The sequence below is a fragment of the Euleptes europaea genome, chromosome 5 (genome assembly GCF_029931775.1).
Source record: "Euleptes europaea isolate rEulEur1 chromosome 5, rEulEur1.hap1, whole genome shotgun sequence".
Classification (NCBI taxonomy): domain Eukaryota; kingdom Metazoa; phylum Chordata; class Lepidosauria; order Squamata; family Sphaerodactylidae; genus Euleptes; species Euleptes europaea.
The window spans coordinates 96,275,453-96,291,225 of NC_079316.1; the positions used below are offsets into that span (position 1 = coordinate 96,275,453).

Genomic DNA, 15,773 nt, shown 5'->3' on the forward strand with positions numbered 1-15,773 from the left:
TTCAGATGGGGGGGAAAGCGCGCATCTAAAGAGGGGCCAAGCCAATGCAAAACCTTCCCTGTTAGAAGCATCCCCGCAAGATCCCCGGGAGCATTATTATTTTTTTCCCAAGTCCCGGATTTCCACGTGCGCCTAACCCGTGACCCCCGCGGTTGCTTTCCCACAACCCCGATTCCCCCCCCCTCCTCGGCCGTGCCCCAGCCCGCCGCTCCTGCCCAGCCGGGGCGGGGCCCCAGCCACTCAGGACGCGCCATGCTAATTTCCCACGTGACGCGCCTCCCCGACCGCCCGGCCCCGTTCCTCAGTCCTTATATGGGCAGTGACGTCGCGGGCATTCACGGCCTCCCGATAAATACTTAGAGCAGGACTTTTCCCATCTGCCGAGCGCTGCAATTGATTGAAACGGCTCGCCAAGGGGCGCCGACTGTTACAACCACACGAGCAGCAACTCCCGGGCCTTTCGATACAGCGCCCTACCCCAGGGGGGGGGCAGCCAGAGCCTTGCTTTTTTTTTTCCCCCCCTATACGTCCATAAAAGTATTTCCCCCCATTCTGGAGGCGAAGCACATCCCTGCGTGGTAGCGACCCTCCAGGGAAGGCAGGGCTGTTCCCAGGCTGGCCCGCGGAGCAAATGATGACCGCCAAGACCCTAGACAAAATCCCGGTCAGCCTCGGCGGGTTCGTGCCCCAGCTCCCTGAAGGCCTTTACCCCGTGGATGACATCGCGACCTCGCTGCCCCCTTCCGTGGCCATCTTCCCTAACGGGGATTTGGGAGGAACGTTTGACCAGCTGAGCGGCGCGACCGGAGGTAAGCCAGCCCCCCCCCCCTTTGATTTGCACTTTGGGGTGTGGTGGAGGGCGAGCTGGGGGGGGGGAGCCTTAGAAAGGGGGCGCAGAGGCTTGGAGCGTGGGGAGGTCCGGGCGGCCTGTGAGACGCGGCCGGCCGATGCTGAAGAGGCGGACGACACCGTGGCCGGAGAGAAAGCCCTTCGCCTTGGTGGGGGGCCGCGCGTGGTCGCGGGAGGCGTGGGGTTGGGGTCCACGAGCGGCTCCCCCCGGCCGCACCGAGAGCTGCCCTCGGAGCCCTTGCCACGCACCCCTGTGCCAGGGTCGGCGGACCTCGAGGGACTCGAGCCTGCCGCGTGGAAACGAAAACGCACGGTCGCTTGAGCCTCCTTTCTTCCCTGTTCCAGCCGGGATCCAGCCGGGATCGTTCGATCCCGGCTGGATCCCGGCTGGAACAGGGAAGAAAGGAGGCTCAAGCGACCGCGCGTTTGCGCCCAAAGGCTCTTTCCTCTCTCTTTTCCGAGCTCACCTTTCTAGGGTTTGCGGGCTGGAGCAAACGTGCGCCCAGTGGGGATTAAGGTTTGGGTCTGTGGCATGGGGGGGGGGAGGTCTCTCTTCCACCAATCCCCCCCCACCAGTGTCCTGCAAGCCCCCATGGGCCCTTGCCTCCCCCGGACTCCGAGAAGGGGGGGGTGCGCGCGCGAGGTGGGCCTGGGGGAGACGCTGCCCGGCCCCCCCCCCGACTGACGAGCCTCCTTTCTCTCCCCCCCGCCCCCCAGATGGCCTGACCGGCGCGGACATGTGCGACAAGAGAGCCCTGGAGCTGCCCTACGCCTGCAGCGGCTTCGCCCCGCCGGGGCGCGCCCCCCAGCCCTTCACCTACATGGGCAAGTTCTCCATCGACCCGCCGTACCCCGCCGGCTGCTACCCGCCCGACGGCATCCTCAACTTGGTGGGCGCCGGCGTCCTGCAGGGGGTGGCCGCCCCCGCCGCCCCGCCCGCCCCGTCGGCCGCCTCCCCCAACCCGCTGGGCTGCGCCGGGCCGCCCCCCGCCGGCGAGCTGGAGCCCCTCTACTCGCCGCCGCCCTACTCCGCCTGCGGGGAGCTCTACCAGCCGGCGGGGGGGCAGCAGCAGCAGCAGCAGCAGCAGGCGCGCTCCGACGGCGCGTACCTGGGCGCCTCGGCCGGGCCCTACCCGCCGCCCCCGTCCTACCACCACTCCCAAAAGGCGGCGGCGGCGGCGGGGGGGGACGGCGGGGGCCTCTTCTCCATGCTGGCGGACTACCCGGGCTTCTTCCCCCCGCCGCCGCCGTCGTGCAGCCCGCGGGACCTGGAGCGCAAGCCCTTCCCCTGCGCGCTGGACCCCACGCGCGCCCCCCCGCCGCCGCTCACGCCCCTCTCCACCATCCGCAACTTCACGCGGGGCGAGGGCCCGCCGCCCCGCCCGCCCCCCGCCGCCGCCGGCCCCTACGGCAGCCCGCCCCACCTGCCCCTGCGGCCCATCCTGCGGCCCCGCAAGTACCCCAACCGGCCCAGCAAGACGCCCGTGCACGAGCGGCCCTACCCCTGCCCGGCGCAGGGCTGCGACCGCCGCTTCTCGCGCTCCGACGAGCTCACGCGCCACATCCGCATCCACACGGGCCACAAGCCCTTCCAGTGCCGCATCTGCCTGCGCAACTTCAGCCGCAGCGACCACCTCACCACCCACGTGCGCACCCACACCGGCGAGAAGCCCTTCGCCTGCGACTTCTGCGGCCGCCGCTTCGCCCGCTCCGACGAGAGGAAGCGCCACACCAAGATCCACCTGCGCCAGAAGGAGCGCAAGGCCGCCCCCCCGGGCGCCCCCCCCTCGGGCGGCGCCCCCCGCACCCGGACGCCCTGATGCGCCGCGGGGGGCTCGCCAGCCGGGCCTGCCTGCCTGCCTGCCTGCCTGCCAGCCGGCCCGCCGCCCGTGGGGGCGTCCGGGCAGGGCACCCCGGACGGAGCCCTCGGTCCCCCCGCTTCGCAGACGCTGCCCAAGACCCGCGGCAACGTCGGGGAGGGACGGCTGCTGCACTTTATGGCTTCGCGGGCTCCCCTCCGGGGGGATCCGGCGGGGGAGGACCGCGCCCTCGCGCTGGGCCGAAGCCGCCTCCAAAACGCAAACGAGCACAACGGCCTCGGGGGAACTCGAGGCCGAAACGCTTCTCCTCTTGTCCGGAGCGACAGCGATGCAACTAACAGTGCGGAGGTCCGGGACGCGTTTACTTGCCAGCGAGTCGCCTTGGAACCACGCTGAGAAGTACATGCAATTCAGTGGGTAGCCGTGCTAATCTGTTTGCAGCGGTCAAAAAGGGCAAGAGTCCGGGAGCACCTTAAAGACTAGCAAGAATATTTTCTGGCAGGGCGTGCGCTTTCGTCAGCCACAGCTCACTTCTTCAGATACAGCTAGAATGTGAATCCATCGGTCTTTAAGGATAGTATATTAGTACTCTCCTATACTTAAAGACAGGTGTAGAAAAGGGCAAGAGTCCAGGAGCACCTTAAAGACTAGCAAGAATATTTTCTGGCAGGGGATGCGCTTTCGTCAGCCACAGCTCACTTCTTCAGATACAGCTAGAATGTGAATCCATCTGTCTTTAAGGATAGTATATTAGTACTCTCCTATACTTAAAGACAGGTGTAGAAAAGGGCAAGAGTCCAGTAGCACCTTAAAGACTAGCAAAAATATTTTCCGGCAGGGTATGAGCTTTCGTGAGCCTGTGGCTCACGAAAGCTCATACCCTGCCGGAAAATATTTTTGCTAGTCTTTAAGGTGCTACTGGACTCTTGCTCTTTTCTACTACTAGAAGTAAATGTGTTCAAGATCTTGGGGCGGGGGAGTACTCTTTGAGAAAACAGAAGTGCAATGAGACGGAACTAGACAGGAGGCGTGGCAATATCTGCTTTTTTTTTTTTAAGGTACTTTCAGTTTAAATGGCTCTTTGCCGCCAATGTCGATTCCCCCCTTCCAGTTATTTTGTGTGTGTTCGTTTCGAAACAATGCACTGTTCTCAGCCTCCTCGGAAGTAAGGGAGGTTAGAATCTGGGAGGCTAATGGGAGAGAAGTTTAACTTATTATTGAGAGGGAGGCTGTATATACATTCTCTGGTGCCTGGAATGCATGCAATCGTGTTGAACTGTCCGTGGTGCCTTTTTTGATGTTGACAATGGAGTGGCTGCATGTAGATTGGTTGCCTTATTAAACATCTTTAGGATGGGATTAAGGAACCCACACACACACACACAAATAAATTTTCAGCTCTCATTTTAATATAGCTGTATATTTCTGCCTATTAATATTTGGATTTTTCTAGAAACTCTATTTTTGTATGCACTGTTTTTTGTGACTGATTGTTGCTTTTGTAGTAATAATTTAAAAAGGGATCAGAGGAGAATGTAAATGATTTTGCTAGTGTTGACAGTGGGCGTTTGTTGGCTCTGGACAGGGGCAGAAATATTGTAATCATGCACAACCACTAACTGGAACCATCACCAAGAAAGGCGGTTTTGCCTTGACTATTGTGTAAATAAATGTTTTGTGAGAAAAAAGGTCAGTCTGTCCTGGTACTATTTCAGCATTGGTTCACCCTTTATAATTCATCCATGGGTGCTACAGGGCAGGAAGGAGAGAAACCCCCTCCCCTTTTGAGAATCCCCTATCCTCAAAAGCACATAGAAGTGGTTTGGTGCTTCAGCATTTTGAAGTACTTTCAAAGACCGTGAATACTAAACTTCATTGGGAAGTCAGTGGAAATCTTGAATTACCCCCAATCCCATAAAACAGGATACTGGTGGAAAAGCTTGGCCAGCATGGTTAAATCAAAATGTCAAAACTCTCAATACTTTAGCACTGAAGGAAAATCCATGATGTTCTACCAAGAGGAGAGATTCTGAGGTTATAACCTTTAAAACAGTGTCTCAGACTTGTTGAAACGGCCTCCCCTTCTAATCATACTTTGCCTGTTCTACGGTTGCTAAACATAGGGTAAAATCATCCCAAAATTAAGCATGTGCATCCTGTTGCTTTCAGTGGGGAAATCAACTGTGGGCTCTCCTATTGACCTCCTCCCATTACTATTGCAGGCTGAAGAATCTGCCATCACCTGTAGGTTCCTGTGTCTCCCCCCACCCCCATAGATATTGTTTTGCCTGAAGGGGAAGGGGCTTATGGTATTGTTTTGAATGTATTTGTGCAATTGCATTTCACAAGTTACTTTTCCATTTATGAAAATGAGAAATGTCAGACGTTAAAGATTTAGTCAAGCTGCATGTCCCTAATAGTGACTGCATCCACTTATGAGGGAAATGTTCTCTTATTTAATTAAGCAAAATTTACTATCAGCAGAAGCAGTGGTAACTTTTTCTTCCCCAAGTGACCTGGTCATTCCAGAGGGTATAGCCTGGGTCTAAAGAAATATAAAGCTAGGTCAGTGAACCCAGGGAAGATATGTGGCCCCAAACCAAGAGACAGTGAGGTGTAGTGGTTAAAATCATCAGACTAGGATCTGGGAGACCCAGCTGCAAAGCCCCACTCTGCCATGGAAGCTTGCTGGGTGACCTTGGGCCAGTCACATACACTCAACCTAACCTACCTTACATGGTTATTGTGAGGATAAAATGGAGAAGAGAATGATGCAAGCCACTTTGGGACCCCAACTGGGGAGAAAGGCGGGGCATAAATGAAGTAAAATAAACAAATGTACACATGTTCACTCACAGGTGAACTTTGGTTGCCCTCCTAGAACAATGTCCTGGGAATAATACCCATTTAATAAAACGGGGCGGACTTCTGAGTAAATTTAGGATTGCTCTCACTCTCAAGGCCCTGACTTGGATGGCCCAGAAGCTAAGCAGGGTCAGCCCTGGTTAGTATTTGGATGGGAGACCACCATGGAATACCAGGGTTGCTGTGCAGAGGAAGGCACTGGCAAACCACCTGTTAGTCTCTTGCCATGAAAACCCCACAAGGGGTCGCCGTAAGTCAGCTGCGACTTGACGGCACTTTACACACACACACTCTCTCTCTCAAGCAGGCATGCATAGGATTTTGTCGCTTGAACGTAACTCATTGAATGCTGGCACACAAAAGTGCCACAAGTCACAGCTGACTGGAGGTGGTTTGCCATTGCCTGCCTCTGTGTCACAACTCCATTGTTCCTTGGAGGTTGCCCATCCAAATACTAACCAGGACCAACCCTGCTTACCTTCTGAGATCTGACAAGATCAGGCTAGCCTGGGGCTATCCAGGTGAGGGCAGTGGCACTTACGCCCAGATAAATATTCATAGGACTGCAACCTTTGACTTTGTGTTCTGAACAGCAGCCCTTTGTGCTCTTGCAACTGGAGGAAAAACAAGGTTGCTTACCTGGAACTGTTGTTCATCGAGTGGCCTTCTGCCCAGGCACACATGGGAACTGTGCATGCGCAGGCCAGCCGCAGAGGACTTTTCTGCAGAAAGCTACAATTCCCCTCATCCTCTGCCCATTTCCCGCCTCAGCCAATGGGTCTTCCCACCTAAACCGTCACATGACAGCGGGGAGGGGGAACGTTCAGAGACAGTTGGTGGTCAGCACAGGGCTGGCCAAGAGGGGCAAACATTCGCTAGGCTAGAAGAAGCACCTTCCAGGAGTCTAAGCAGTTCTTTGGGCGCCTGCCTGTGAAGGTTGAGTGCGCAGCACATTCAGTGGAGGTTGCTGGACAGCATAAAAGTCCAAAATCTGGAGGTATCAAATGGGTCAAGCTTCCTCTACTAAAGAGTCTGGGTAAACTGAATCCCTGCCTCCAGTTGCACTCTTGAGCATTGAGGACTTCCCCTATCAGCAATAAATAGAACTGTTAATGTAAATTAGGGCGTTTTGACTCATTATTGTTCCATGATTTAAGGAAAGCTACGGTAATTCAAGCAGGGAAATAATATACCACACCAGTCAACCAAGTGCCCACTCGGAGAAAGCTGCTTTCTGGGTTAGAACGGGCAAGGGAAGATTCTGTCACTTCGTGGAAGGAGCATCACGGTGAAAATGGCATGCCGTTTCAACAAACCAACTGCAGCAAATGAGCCACTGTTCTGTAAATGTCTCTTTAACAGAACCAGATCTCTCTGTAAATAGATACATGAAAGTTGGGTATTGTTTTAATGGAAACAGTGAGAACACTGCGATCTAATTTCTGCAAGATTATATAAATCCAGTGTCTTGCTTGCCTGCCTACTTATACCTAGTGTGGTAATTTTTGACTGAAAAGGGAAAGTAGTACACACATCTGTAAAACTTCCTAGCCTGAAGGAAATTCTTGCCTCAAGTGACTACACAAGTAGCTATTCTCACAGGAGTTGCAGAGATGAGAATTTTGGTGCCAAATGATTATTGCTTATCAATTACACCACAAATTATTGCAGAACACCATGCCATAGGGCTGGTTCACGTAACATCTGATTCTCTACACAATGATTGGCAGCTGAATGTGTGAGACAACTTGTTCATGCATGCAAGTAGTAATGGGTTAAACAATTAAAAAACACACTATACGTTCAAAATATTGTCGAAGGCTTTCACGGACAGAGTTCATTGGTTCTTGTAGGTTATCCGGGCTGTGTAACCGTGGTCTTGGAATTTTCTTTCCTGACGTTTCGCCAGCAACTGTGGCAGGCATCTTCAGAGTAGTAACACTGAAGGACAGTGTCTCTCAGTGTCAAGTGTGTAGTCAACAATAGCCATGGAGATTAGCTTTGGACTTCACACATTAACAGATCACTTCAGGATACAATGGTTCCATATTAACATACCACACCGTCATTAGCACATTATCTTGATACTTACAGGACAATGATTAGCACATTACTTTTGCAGGACAATGACTCAGCTCAAACCCAAACCCTTTCTGACTATATCTTCCTACACACTTGACACTGAGAGACACTGTCCTTCAGTGTTACTACTCTGAAGATGCCTGCCACAGTTGCTGGCGAAATGTCAGGAAAGAAAATTCCAAGACCACGGTTACACAGCCCGGATAACCTACAAGAACCAACACTATACGTTGTACAAAACATATAAACTAGGCCCTGCCTACTGCACTTACATTGATACACATGGTTGTGTGAACCAGATAACTGTCTTTAGCAAGAGAGCTTCTTATCCAAAATAAGATGGACAGGAAAGAGGTTGTGGGGAAAGGCAGCATGATAAACAGTGAGGGAAAAGAAGGGTAAACTAGTAATAGGAAGCTTACGGTAGCAGTGAGGCTACCTGTGGCCTATCAGACTGACTCAAATCATGCTGTCAAGAAAAAACGTGTTTCTAGACATTCCTCCATCTAGAGCCCTGGTCAGATCTGGGGTACTTCTTCACTGGTGATTTTCTCTGGAATTCATGTCATTCACTCTGGCACACCAAGACATTCCTCCTAAGCCACTGTATTCTTAATATTTCCCCATTATCCTCCCACTTTTTGAACAGTGCTCATTTGTGGAGATTATTTTTGGTCTCTAATTGGATTATGGATCAATCCTTGTAGGGTAGGACTGACAACAATGCCCTTCAAGCACCCCGTTCTGCTTCCATCTTGGAATAGGTACCTGTACCCATCCTTAGATGTGGCCCCTTCCACCATTACAGCTGCATTGGTTGGCATCCACTGTGTTTTTAATCCGTGTTTTCACTGCAAAGCAGCACTTCTTAACATGCTTAAAAATATGGTCTACAAACAACAATTTTAAGAGCGAAACTGTGCACTGACACTTTTACAGTTGACTTCGAAGGTAAGAAAAAAACTTGTGCAAGGATTTTGTTCACACTGTGCCACCCATGATTCACTATTATATTTATACCCTACTGTTCCCTTCCATGGAACTCAAAAACAACCCACCTACAATTGCCAGGAGATTCCCCATGCATGCATCAGACTCAGAAAATGCTTAATTTTAGAGAAGTCCAACTTTAGATCACTGTATTAAACTCATAGTTTAAGGGGATTGCACTGCCTACAACACACACACATCTATTAGAAGTACTTTGCAAATTTTCTTACAAAAAAAATTGTTACTTGCTTCACACAATGCACTTGGCTACAGAACTAGCAAGGATAACTGTCCTAGTCCTTGACAGGAAATTTAACTGAAATTAAAGGGCTTAGGACTTTGTTTAGGATTGCACCATTAATCATCTAAGCCACCACGGCAAAATAGGTATCCATGTACCCTTAGAAGCACTAGTTGCTTCCAAGCATGCTTCCTATATATTGGGAGGGGAAAGCATGAGTGGTTCTTTTCATTTATTAGAATACTGCTTCTTTTTCCTCCCAACTGAAATAAATCCTGCACTGTTATGACACCCTACTCCTTTAGGACTGCGACAAGTCAAACCAGTTTAAGGCTGAAGAATTGTGGTTGTGGTTTTACACCAAAAGCAGCCTCACTAGAAACAGTATGTATTTAAAACTACAGAATCAAATGCAGATACAGCACTGCCAGAACTTCAGTGCACGGTCCACTATGTGACCACTTAGAGAAATTAAAGAAGATAGAGGATTTCCTTCTGACTGCGAAGAGCTGGAGATTTGTCACCTCACGTTTCCTTGTGCCAAGGTTTCCCAAATGCAGTGGAGAATTCAAAACACTAGTAACAACCTAGTCATGTACAAGTATTTCCATTGGCTTGCAGGACTGCAGAGGTGCTGAACATACTATTAGAATTGGTCTAATCTTTTATATTCCTTGTTCCATCATGCAGCATGACAGAACAAAGCACAGCACCTTTCTTTTGATTAGATGAAGTTTGATACTTTCCTGCCCTGACTGAAACGCTATGCAAAAGGACATTGATTCTCCCATTGAGAAAGTTACCTTCAGATATACTACCAGCATGATGTGCTGAACAGGCCTACAAAGGATTTAAAAAAAAAAATCACCCAAGAAACCTGCTTTGATCCGTCCACCAGATTTGCATTTGCAAGTACCTCATCACAGGGAGGGGGAAAGGCCCTAGTTTTCTGCTGGTTAAAAGTATCTGTACAGATATTTTTGACCAAATAAATTTTGTTATGACAGGTGGTCTCACACAGCTTGTATGCAACGCGTTGTTCTTATTCATTTGGGTGTAGACTAATTTGAGCATGAGCGCTTTGACAGCGAGTCTCTACCTACTTCTTTAACAGAGCAGAATAGCTTTTTTCCAGCAGCCCCGCAAACCAACATGAGCTTGTCCTATACAGGTACAGGTTTAAATACTGCTTCTAAACTACCGACAATGATACTTCTTTCTGAAAACAGACATTTCCACAATAATTTAGGCTGGGATCTTAAAGGCCCTCCACAAGCACACCGTGGCTCTGCCGACTGTAGCCCCTGTTGTCCCCCTCCATAGGTCCTCCTGATCCTTCAGATACTCCCTGAAGCAGCATGCCCTATGCTGCACGTGGTTGCCATCAGAAAGGAGCTGTCCCCCTGCACTAGCAGCAGAACATTCCCCTCACCCACAGGGTTTTTAAGATCCTCATCTTATTCAGCAGTATTCAGTGATGCCTTAAAAAAATCACAACAATGAGAGCTCAGCAGGAGAAGCAAGACTAGATTCAACCACTCAGTACATTCCCATTTTGAGTGTATGTACAGTTCTTCCAAAGATTCAGTTATCTGTTGGAAACATAAAAGTGGGATGCAGATAACATTGCCAGCTATCTGGCAAACCATGTATTGTTGCTAGGCAGTATAAGTAGTCATTTGGTGTGCCCCGTCAGGATCTCTCATCTAACAATTTTGTATGGAACTTTGAAAACCATATGGGGAAATTGGAAAAAATTGGGCTCCATCATACTACCTTTAAGTCTCTGAACTTCGGTCATGCTTCCTCCAGTCATCCTTAATTGATTTTAGCCTTGTTCTAAAAAGTTTTGCTCTCCTGTGTTACTACAGGAAACTGCCACTAACCTTTCCATCTCAAATAGATTAAAATTTACTAAATCCCAGCCAACTTTGGTTCAGTGTACAAACTTGTTAGCAAGAAATCACAACAACAACAATCAATCAACTTAATGATGAAGGTTAAAGGAGAAAGTGCCAAAGCAGGATTGCAGCTGAACATCAAGAAGACAAAAGTAATGACTACTGGGGAATAAGGTTGATGATGAAGAGAAATTATTCAAGATTTTCTATTCCTTGGCTCCATCATCAACCCAAAAGGGAGACTGCAGCCAAGAAATCAGAAGGAGATTGAGACTGGAAGGACAGCCATGAAGGAGCCAGAAAACATCCTTAAGTGTAAGGCTGTGCTGCTGGTAACCAAGATCAAGATGTTTCATATCACAGTATTCCACATGGGCGTGTAAGTTAGACAATGAAGAAAACTAACAGGAAGAAAGATTCCTTTGAAATGTTGTGTTGGAGGAGAGTTTTACAGATGCCATGGACCACCAAATAGACAAATCAGTGGGTTCTAGAGTAAATCAAACCTGAACTCTTCCTAGAAGGTAAAATGACTAAACTTTGGTCACATTATGAGAAGACAACATTCACTGGAAAAGACAATAATGCTATGAAAAGTTGAAGGCAGCAGGAAATCAGGAAGACCCAACATGAGATGGATTGACTCAATCAAGGAAGCCACAGCCCTCAGTTGATGGCACAACAACAACGCAACAAACCTGTTTTCCAGCCCATGTGCTACTTTAATCCAAAATCTTGGTTATCCTCATTAAGAGAACACATATGGATGCTTCTATGGCTTCTTCAAGCTGTATGGTGAGCAGACCACTGCTGTGAAAAGGCCTCTTCTGGCAAAGGTCTCCTTCTCTCATACCTCCCCCGATGGACAAAGCAGCTTTGGCTCAGCACAAGCCAACTTCAGCGCCACAGTACCAAGAACACAGCTTTATACTGCAAAAGGTTAAACATTATCACAACTGATACAAATTAAGTCATTCATCAAATGGAGGTTTGCTTATTAAGCAATGGATGTTGCATTTCCCCCCTCATCTCTGATAGGCAATAATGAAAACCAGAATTACACAAATACACACAGCTGCCACACCTGCATAATCCTGACAGGAAAAACACCTCTAAATGTGGTGATACAAAAACAGCCAACGATTAATCAATCTTGGAATGAACTTAATAAAGGTTGGTATACCCCTTAGAATACTTTAGCATTAAAAGATCCCAACATGAATGCCTAGATCAGAAGGTAGAAAAGAGCAAGAATCCAGTAGCACTTTAAAGACTAACAAAATTTCTGGCAGGGATGAGCTTTCATGAGTCATGGCTCACTTCTTCAGATAGCTGAAGAAGTGAGCAGTGCCAGAAATTTTGTTAGTCTTTAAAGTATATCTGAAGAAGTGCTTTCATGAGTCAAAGCTCACTTCTTCACATATCTGAAGTGAGCTGTGACTCACAAAAGCTCATACCCTGTCAGAAATTTTGTTAGACTTTAAGGTGCTACTGGACTCTTGCTCTTTCTACTGCTACAGACAGATGAACACAGCTTCCCATTATGAGAGATCAGAAGGTGTTAGGGCAAATACTCTGCAGCCAGACAGTATTCATCGACTGAAGAGACATCCCTTTGTGACACTACACCCATGCTACGGTCAGGGAATGCCACACTAAAACAGGAGAGTGACTCCATTTTCTTTTCATTTAATAGAAGTTCTACAAAGTTAACTATAAATAGGGGGGGGGGGAAGGAAAATTACTTCAATACATCTGGTTATACAAAGTTTCAAAAACAAAACTAAAGAGCCAGATTCAAGCTGTAATCCTCCTGCAACTATCAAATTCTTCTACAGAAGGCTTGCACCAGAAGCTTATTACCACCAAGTGTCAAAAACACAATCTGTTACATGTTGTGCAACGTCACCCCCTTTCAACTACAGTGAATGAATGTTTGCAGCAAAATCAAATCTTCCATCACCGGATGTTAAAGAATAGTACAAACAGCCTTATCTAGGGATTGTCATTTTTAATACCTAAAACACATTCTCTTAACACAGTAATATTTTTGATAGGACCACATTCAACCTGACAGCTTCTGCACGTGGAATCAAGCCTTAATTTTAACTATAAATCCAATTGTTAGTGTTAATTCAAAGTATACTGCCCCACTCTAGCTCATTTGGTATCATCTTTTGCATAAATCTCTTCCCTCAATCCTATCTGGGAATGAGGATGCTATCCTAAACAGATATGGGAACTGCTGGGAACGTATCTGTTCTTTTTTCTGAGGGCCTCAGAATTCTTATTGCCTTTATTCTTTTAGCTGTAGAGAAGGAGGAAAGTGAAGGTTCAAAGTGTATTTCTAAATTAACCTAAATACCGTCTTGGTGCCTGAATGGTGAAATGTTATTACTCTCCTGTATCTTCATATCAGTTAGTAGAAATAAATATGACAGCACCCAACAGCTTTGCACCCACAGGACTGGAGAGTTATGTGGCTTCCCTGCAAGGACATGAAATGGGATGCAAGCCGTGCCCCAATTTGATGCTGCTGCTTCTCCCAACTCCGTGCAACTGAGGCACATCCACCGCAAAGCAGCTGATACTACTGGCCTCAAAAGACAGGGATCAACTTAAATGTTCTCTGTTCCTATGCTGAGCATTAGTTGGCTGCTGCCGGGAAAGGCAAGGAGCCAGGCTCCCACAAAGACCTCCTTGCACGTGCACCATTTGAAATGTAGCATGTCGGATGGGTTGTGGAGAACCTGCTTTCTTTTCAGAACAGAGGCGGGTTGCGTCAGGCTCGTGCTTCTGAATGCTCCCAGAGCCCCAAGGCGTGAGCCCGCGTCCCAACCCACGGAGACGCCGCTGAGGCACATCCACCGCAAAGCAGCGGATACTACTGGCCTCAAAAGACAGGGATCAACTTAAATGTTCTCTGTTCCTAGGCTGAGCATCCGTGCCATCTGCTGCGCAGCATCCCTGCGATGATTATTCCAGCAAGCCTCTGGTCAGGGCAAAGACAGGATAGCTATGGCTTGCAACGTCTCCAGGGCAGCCAAGAGGGAAGGGTCTGGGGCCAGAGGCTGGGCAGGCCAGGCCTCCTCCCTCTTGCGGCCAGTCTCCGCAGAGCCCCCCCTTCAGGGCGACACCCGGGGCCCCGGGTAGGGCTCCCCCGCGCACCAGAAGTCCGGCGCCTGGGGGGTCTCTTGCAGCCACACCTCCTTGGGCAGGGGCTGGGCGTCGGCGTCCAGGCTCTGCCCGTCGCCCAGGCGGTAGTAGTGGCAGTCCCGCCCGTGCTCGGGGTCGTAGGGCGGCGCGAGGATGTCGAGGAAGGCGGCGGGGCCGCCCACGGCGTCGATCTGGTGCAGGTTGTCGGCGTGGGGCGCGAGGCGGCAGGGGGCCGAGGCGGGCGTGTAGAGCTGGCGCGAGCGCAGCAGGGCGCGGTGGCGGCGCGGCGGCCCGGCGGCCTCGGAGGCGCCGCCCTCGCCCCCCCCCGCCGCCGCCCCGTCGAAGCAGGCGATGCGCAGCGTGCCGTAGAGCACCTTGAGCAGGCCGTGCATGCCCGGGTGGTCGTGCAGCGGGATGCAGGCGCCGGCGCGCAGCACGAAGACGCCCATGCTGAAGCCCTCCGTCTCGCAGATGTGCATGTAGCTCACCGGCGGCGCGCCGCCGCCAGGCGCCGCCGCCGCCGAGGGCCCGCGCGGCACCAGGCCCAGGTCCTCGGCCCGCACCTCGTCCAGCAGCTGCTGCAGGCGCTGCAGGTCCTCCGCGAAGCGCGGCCCGTTGCTGCCGCCGCCCCCGGGCGGGAGGAAGGTGAGGCGGGCCTGCCGGGCCACCCGCTGGATCAGGGAGGCCATGTTGCCGCGGGGCATCGCGCCGCCGCCGCCTCCCCTCAGCGACACGGAGCGGGCTCTGCGCACGCGCCTCCGCCGGCCTTTCCGCTGCTGGCCACGCCCTGTGGTCCCGGTGCATTGTGGGCATGGTAGTTCTGAACGGGCGGGGCGGCCTGACGTGCGAGTCTCAGACGCGCGTGACGGAGAACGCACACTGGGTCGTTCGTAAGCGTGCTGAGGTTAACATAGGAAAGGCCCTGCTGGATCAGACCCAGGCCCATCAAGTCCAGCAGTCCGTTCGCACGGTGGCCAACCAGGTGCCTCCAGGAAGCCCCCAAACAAGACGACTGCAGCAGCACCATCCTGCCCTGTGTTCCACAGCGCCCAAAATAATAGGCATGCTCCTCTGATAATGTTGTCCCGGTGCATTGTGGGCATGGTAGTTCTTTATATAGATAGATAGATAGATAGATAGATAGATAGATAGATAGATAGATAGATAGATAGATAGATAGTTCTATATATATATAGATAGTTCTCTATAGATAGATAGATAGATAGATAGATAGATAGATAGATAGATAGATATAGAACTATATATATATATATATATATATATATATAGTTCTCTATAGATAGATAGATATAGTTCTCTATAGATAGATATAGATATATAGTTCTCTATAGATAGATAGATAGATATAGAACTATATATATATATATATATATATATATATATATATATATATATATATATATATATATATATATATATATATATATATATTTTATAACGAACCAAAACAAACAAATGCAATAATAATAATATAAAAATAATAAAATACAAAAGGGTATCTATGTATACTTACTGATACATTCGTGGTTACAAAATTATAAGATCCAAAAAGATACCCCTTCGACCCTCCACCCACCTTAAAAAAGTGACCCGTCACCCGACTTCCGAAGAAGTGTCTTAACAGTTTTAAAAATATCTATTAACAGTAAAATATAAAAATGTTTAAAAACTAGTTTCTATAACTCACTAAATAAAGTAGTAAAATCCATTTTTGCCAGTTTATGTGACGGCCTTTGCCCAAGTTTTTTTAAATTCTTCCATATCTTTTCCATGTAGGAATTCGGTTAATTTGGCCATCCTCATAGACATCCATAATTTCTCTCTCCAGTCACGAATTGAAGGTTTATT

At 49.6% G+C, this 15,773-nt stretch overlaps 2 protein-coding genes across 2 annotated transcripts; one reads left to right on the forward strand and one right to left on the reverse strand.

The window, feature by feature from the left end:
- The first annotated feature begins 631 nt into the window (after window positions 1-631).
- EGR2 (early growth response 2) lies at window positions 632-2,669 on the forward strand. The gene is made up of 2 exons (XM_056850521.1): window positions 632-809; window positions 1,567-2,669. Exons 1-2 carry the CDS (start codon window positions 632-634, stop codon window positions 2,667-2,669), a joined length of 1,281 nt encoding a protein of 426 aa, XP_056706499.1.
- An 11,194-nt stretch (window positions 2,670-13,863) lies between these two features.
- Window positions 13,864-14,623, reverse strand: ADO (2-aminoethanethiol dioxygenase). Its single transcript, XM_056850182.1, has one exon. It carries the CDS (start codon window positions 14,606-14,608, stop codon window positions 13,874-13,876), a length of 735 nt encoding a protein of 244 aa, XP_056706160.1. The 5' UTR covers window positions 14,609-14,623; the 3' UTR covers window positions 13,864-13,873.
- Between the last annotated feature and the right edge of the window lie 1,150 nt (window positions 14,624-15,773).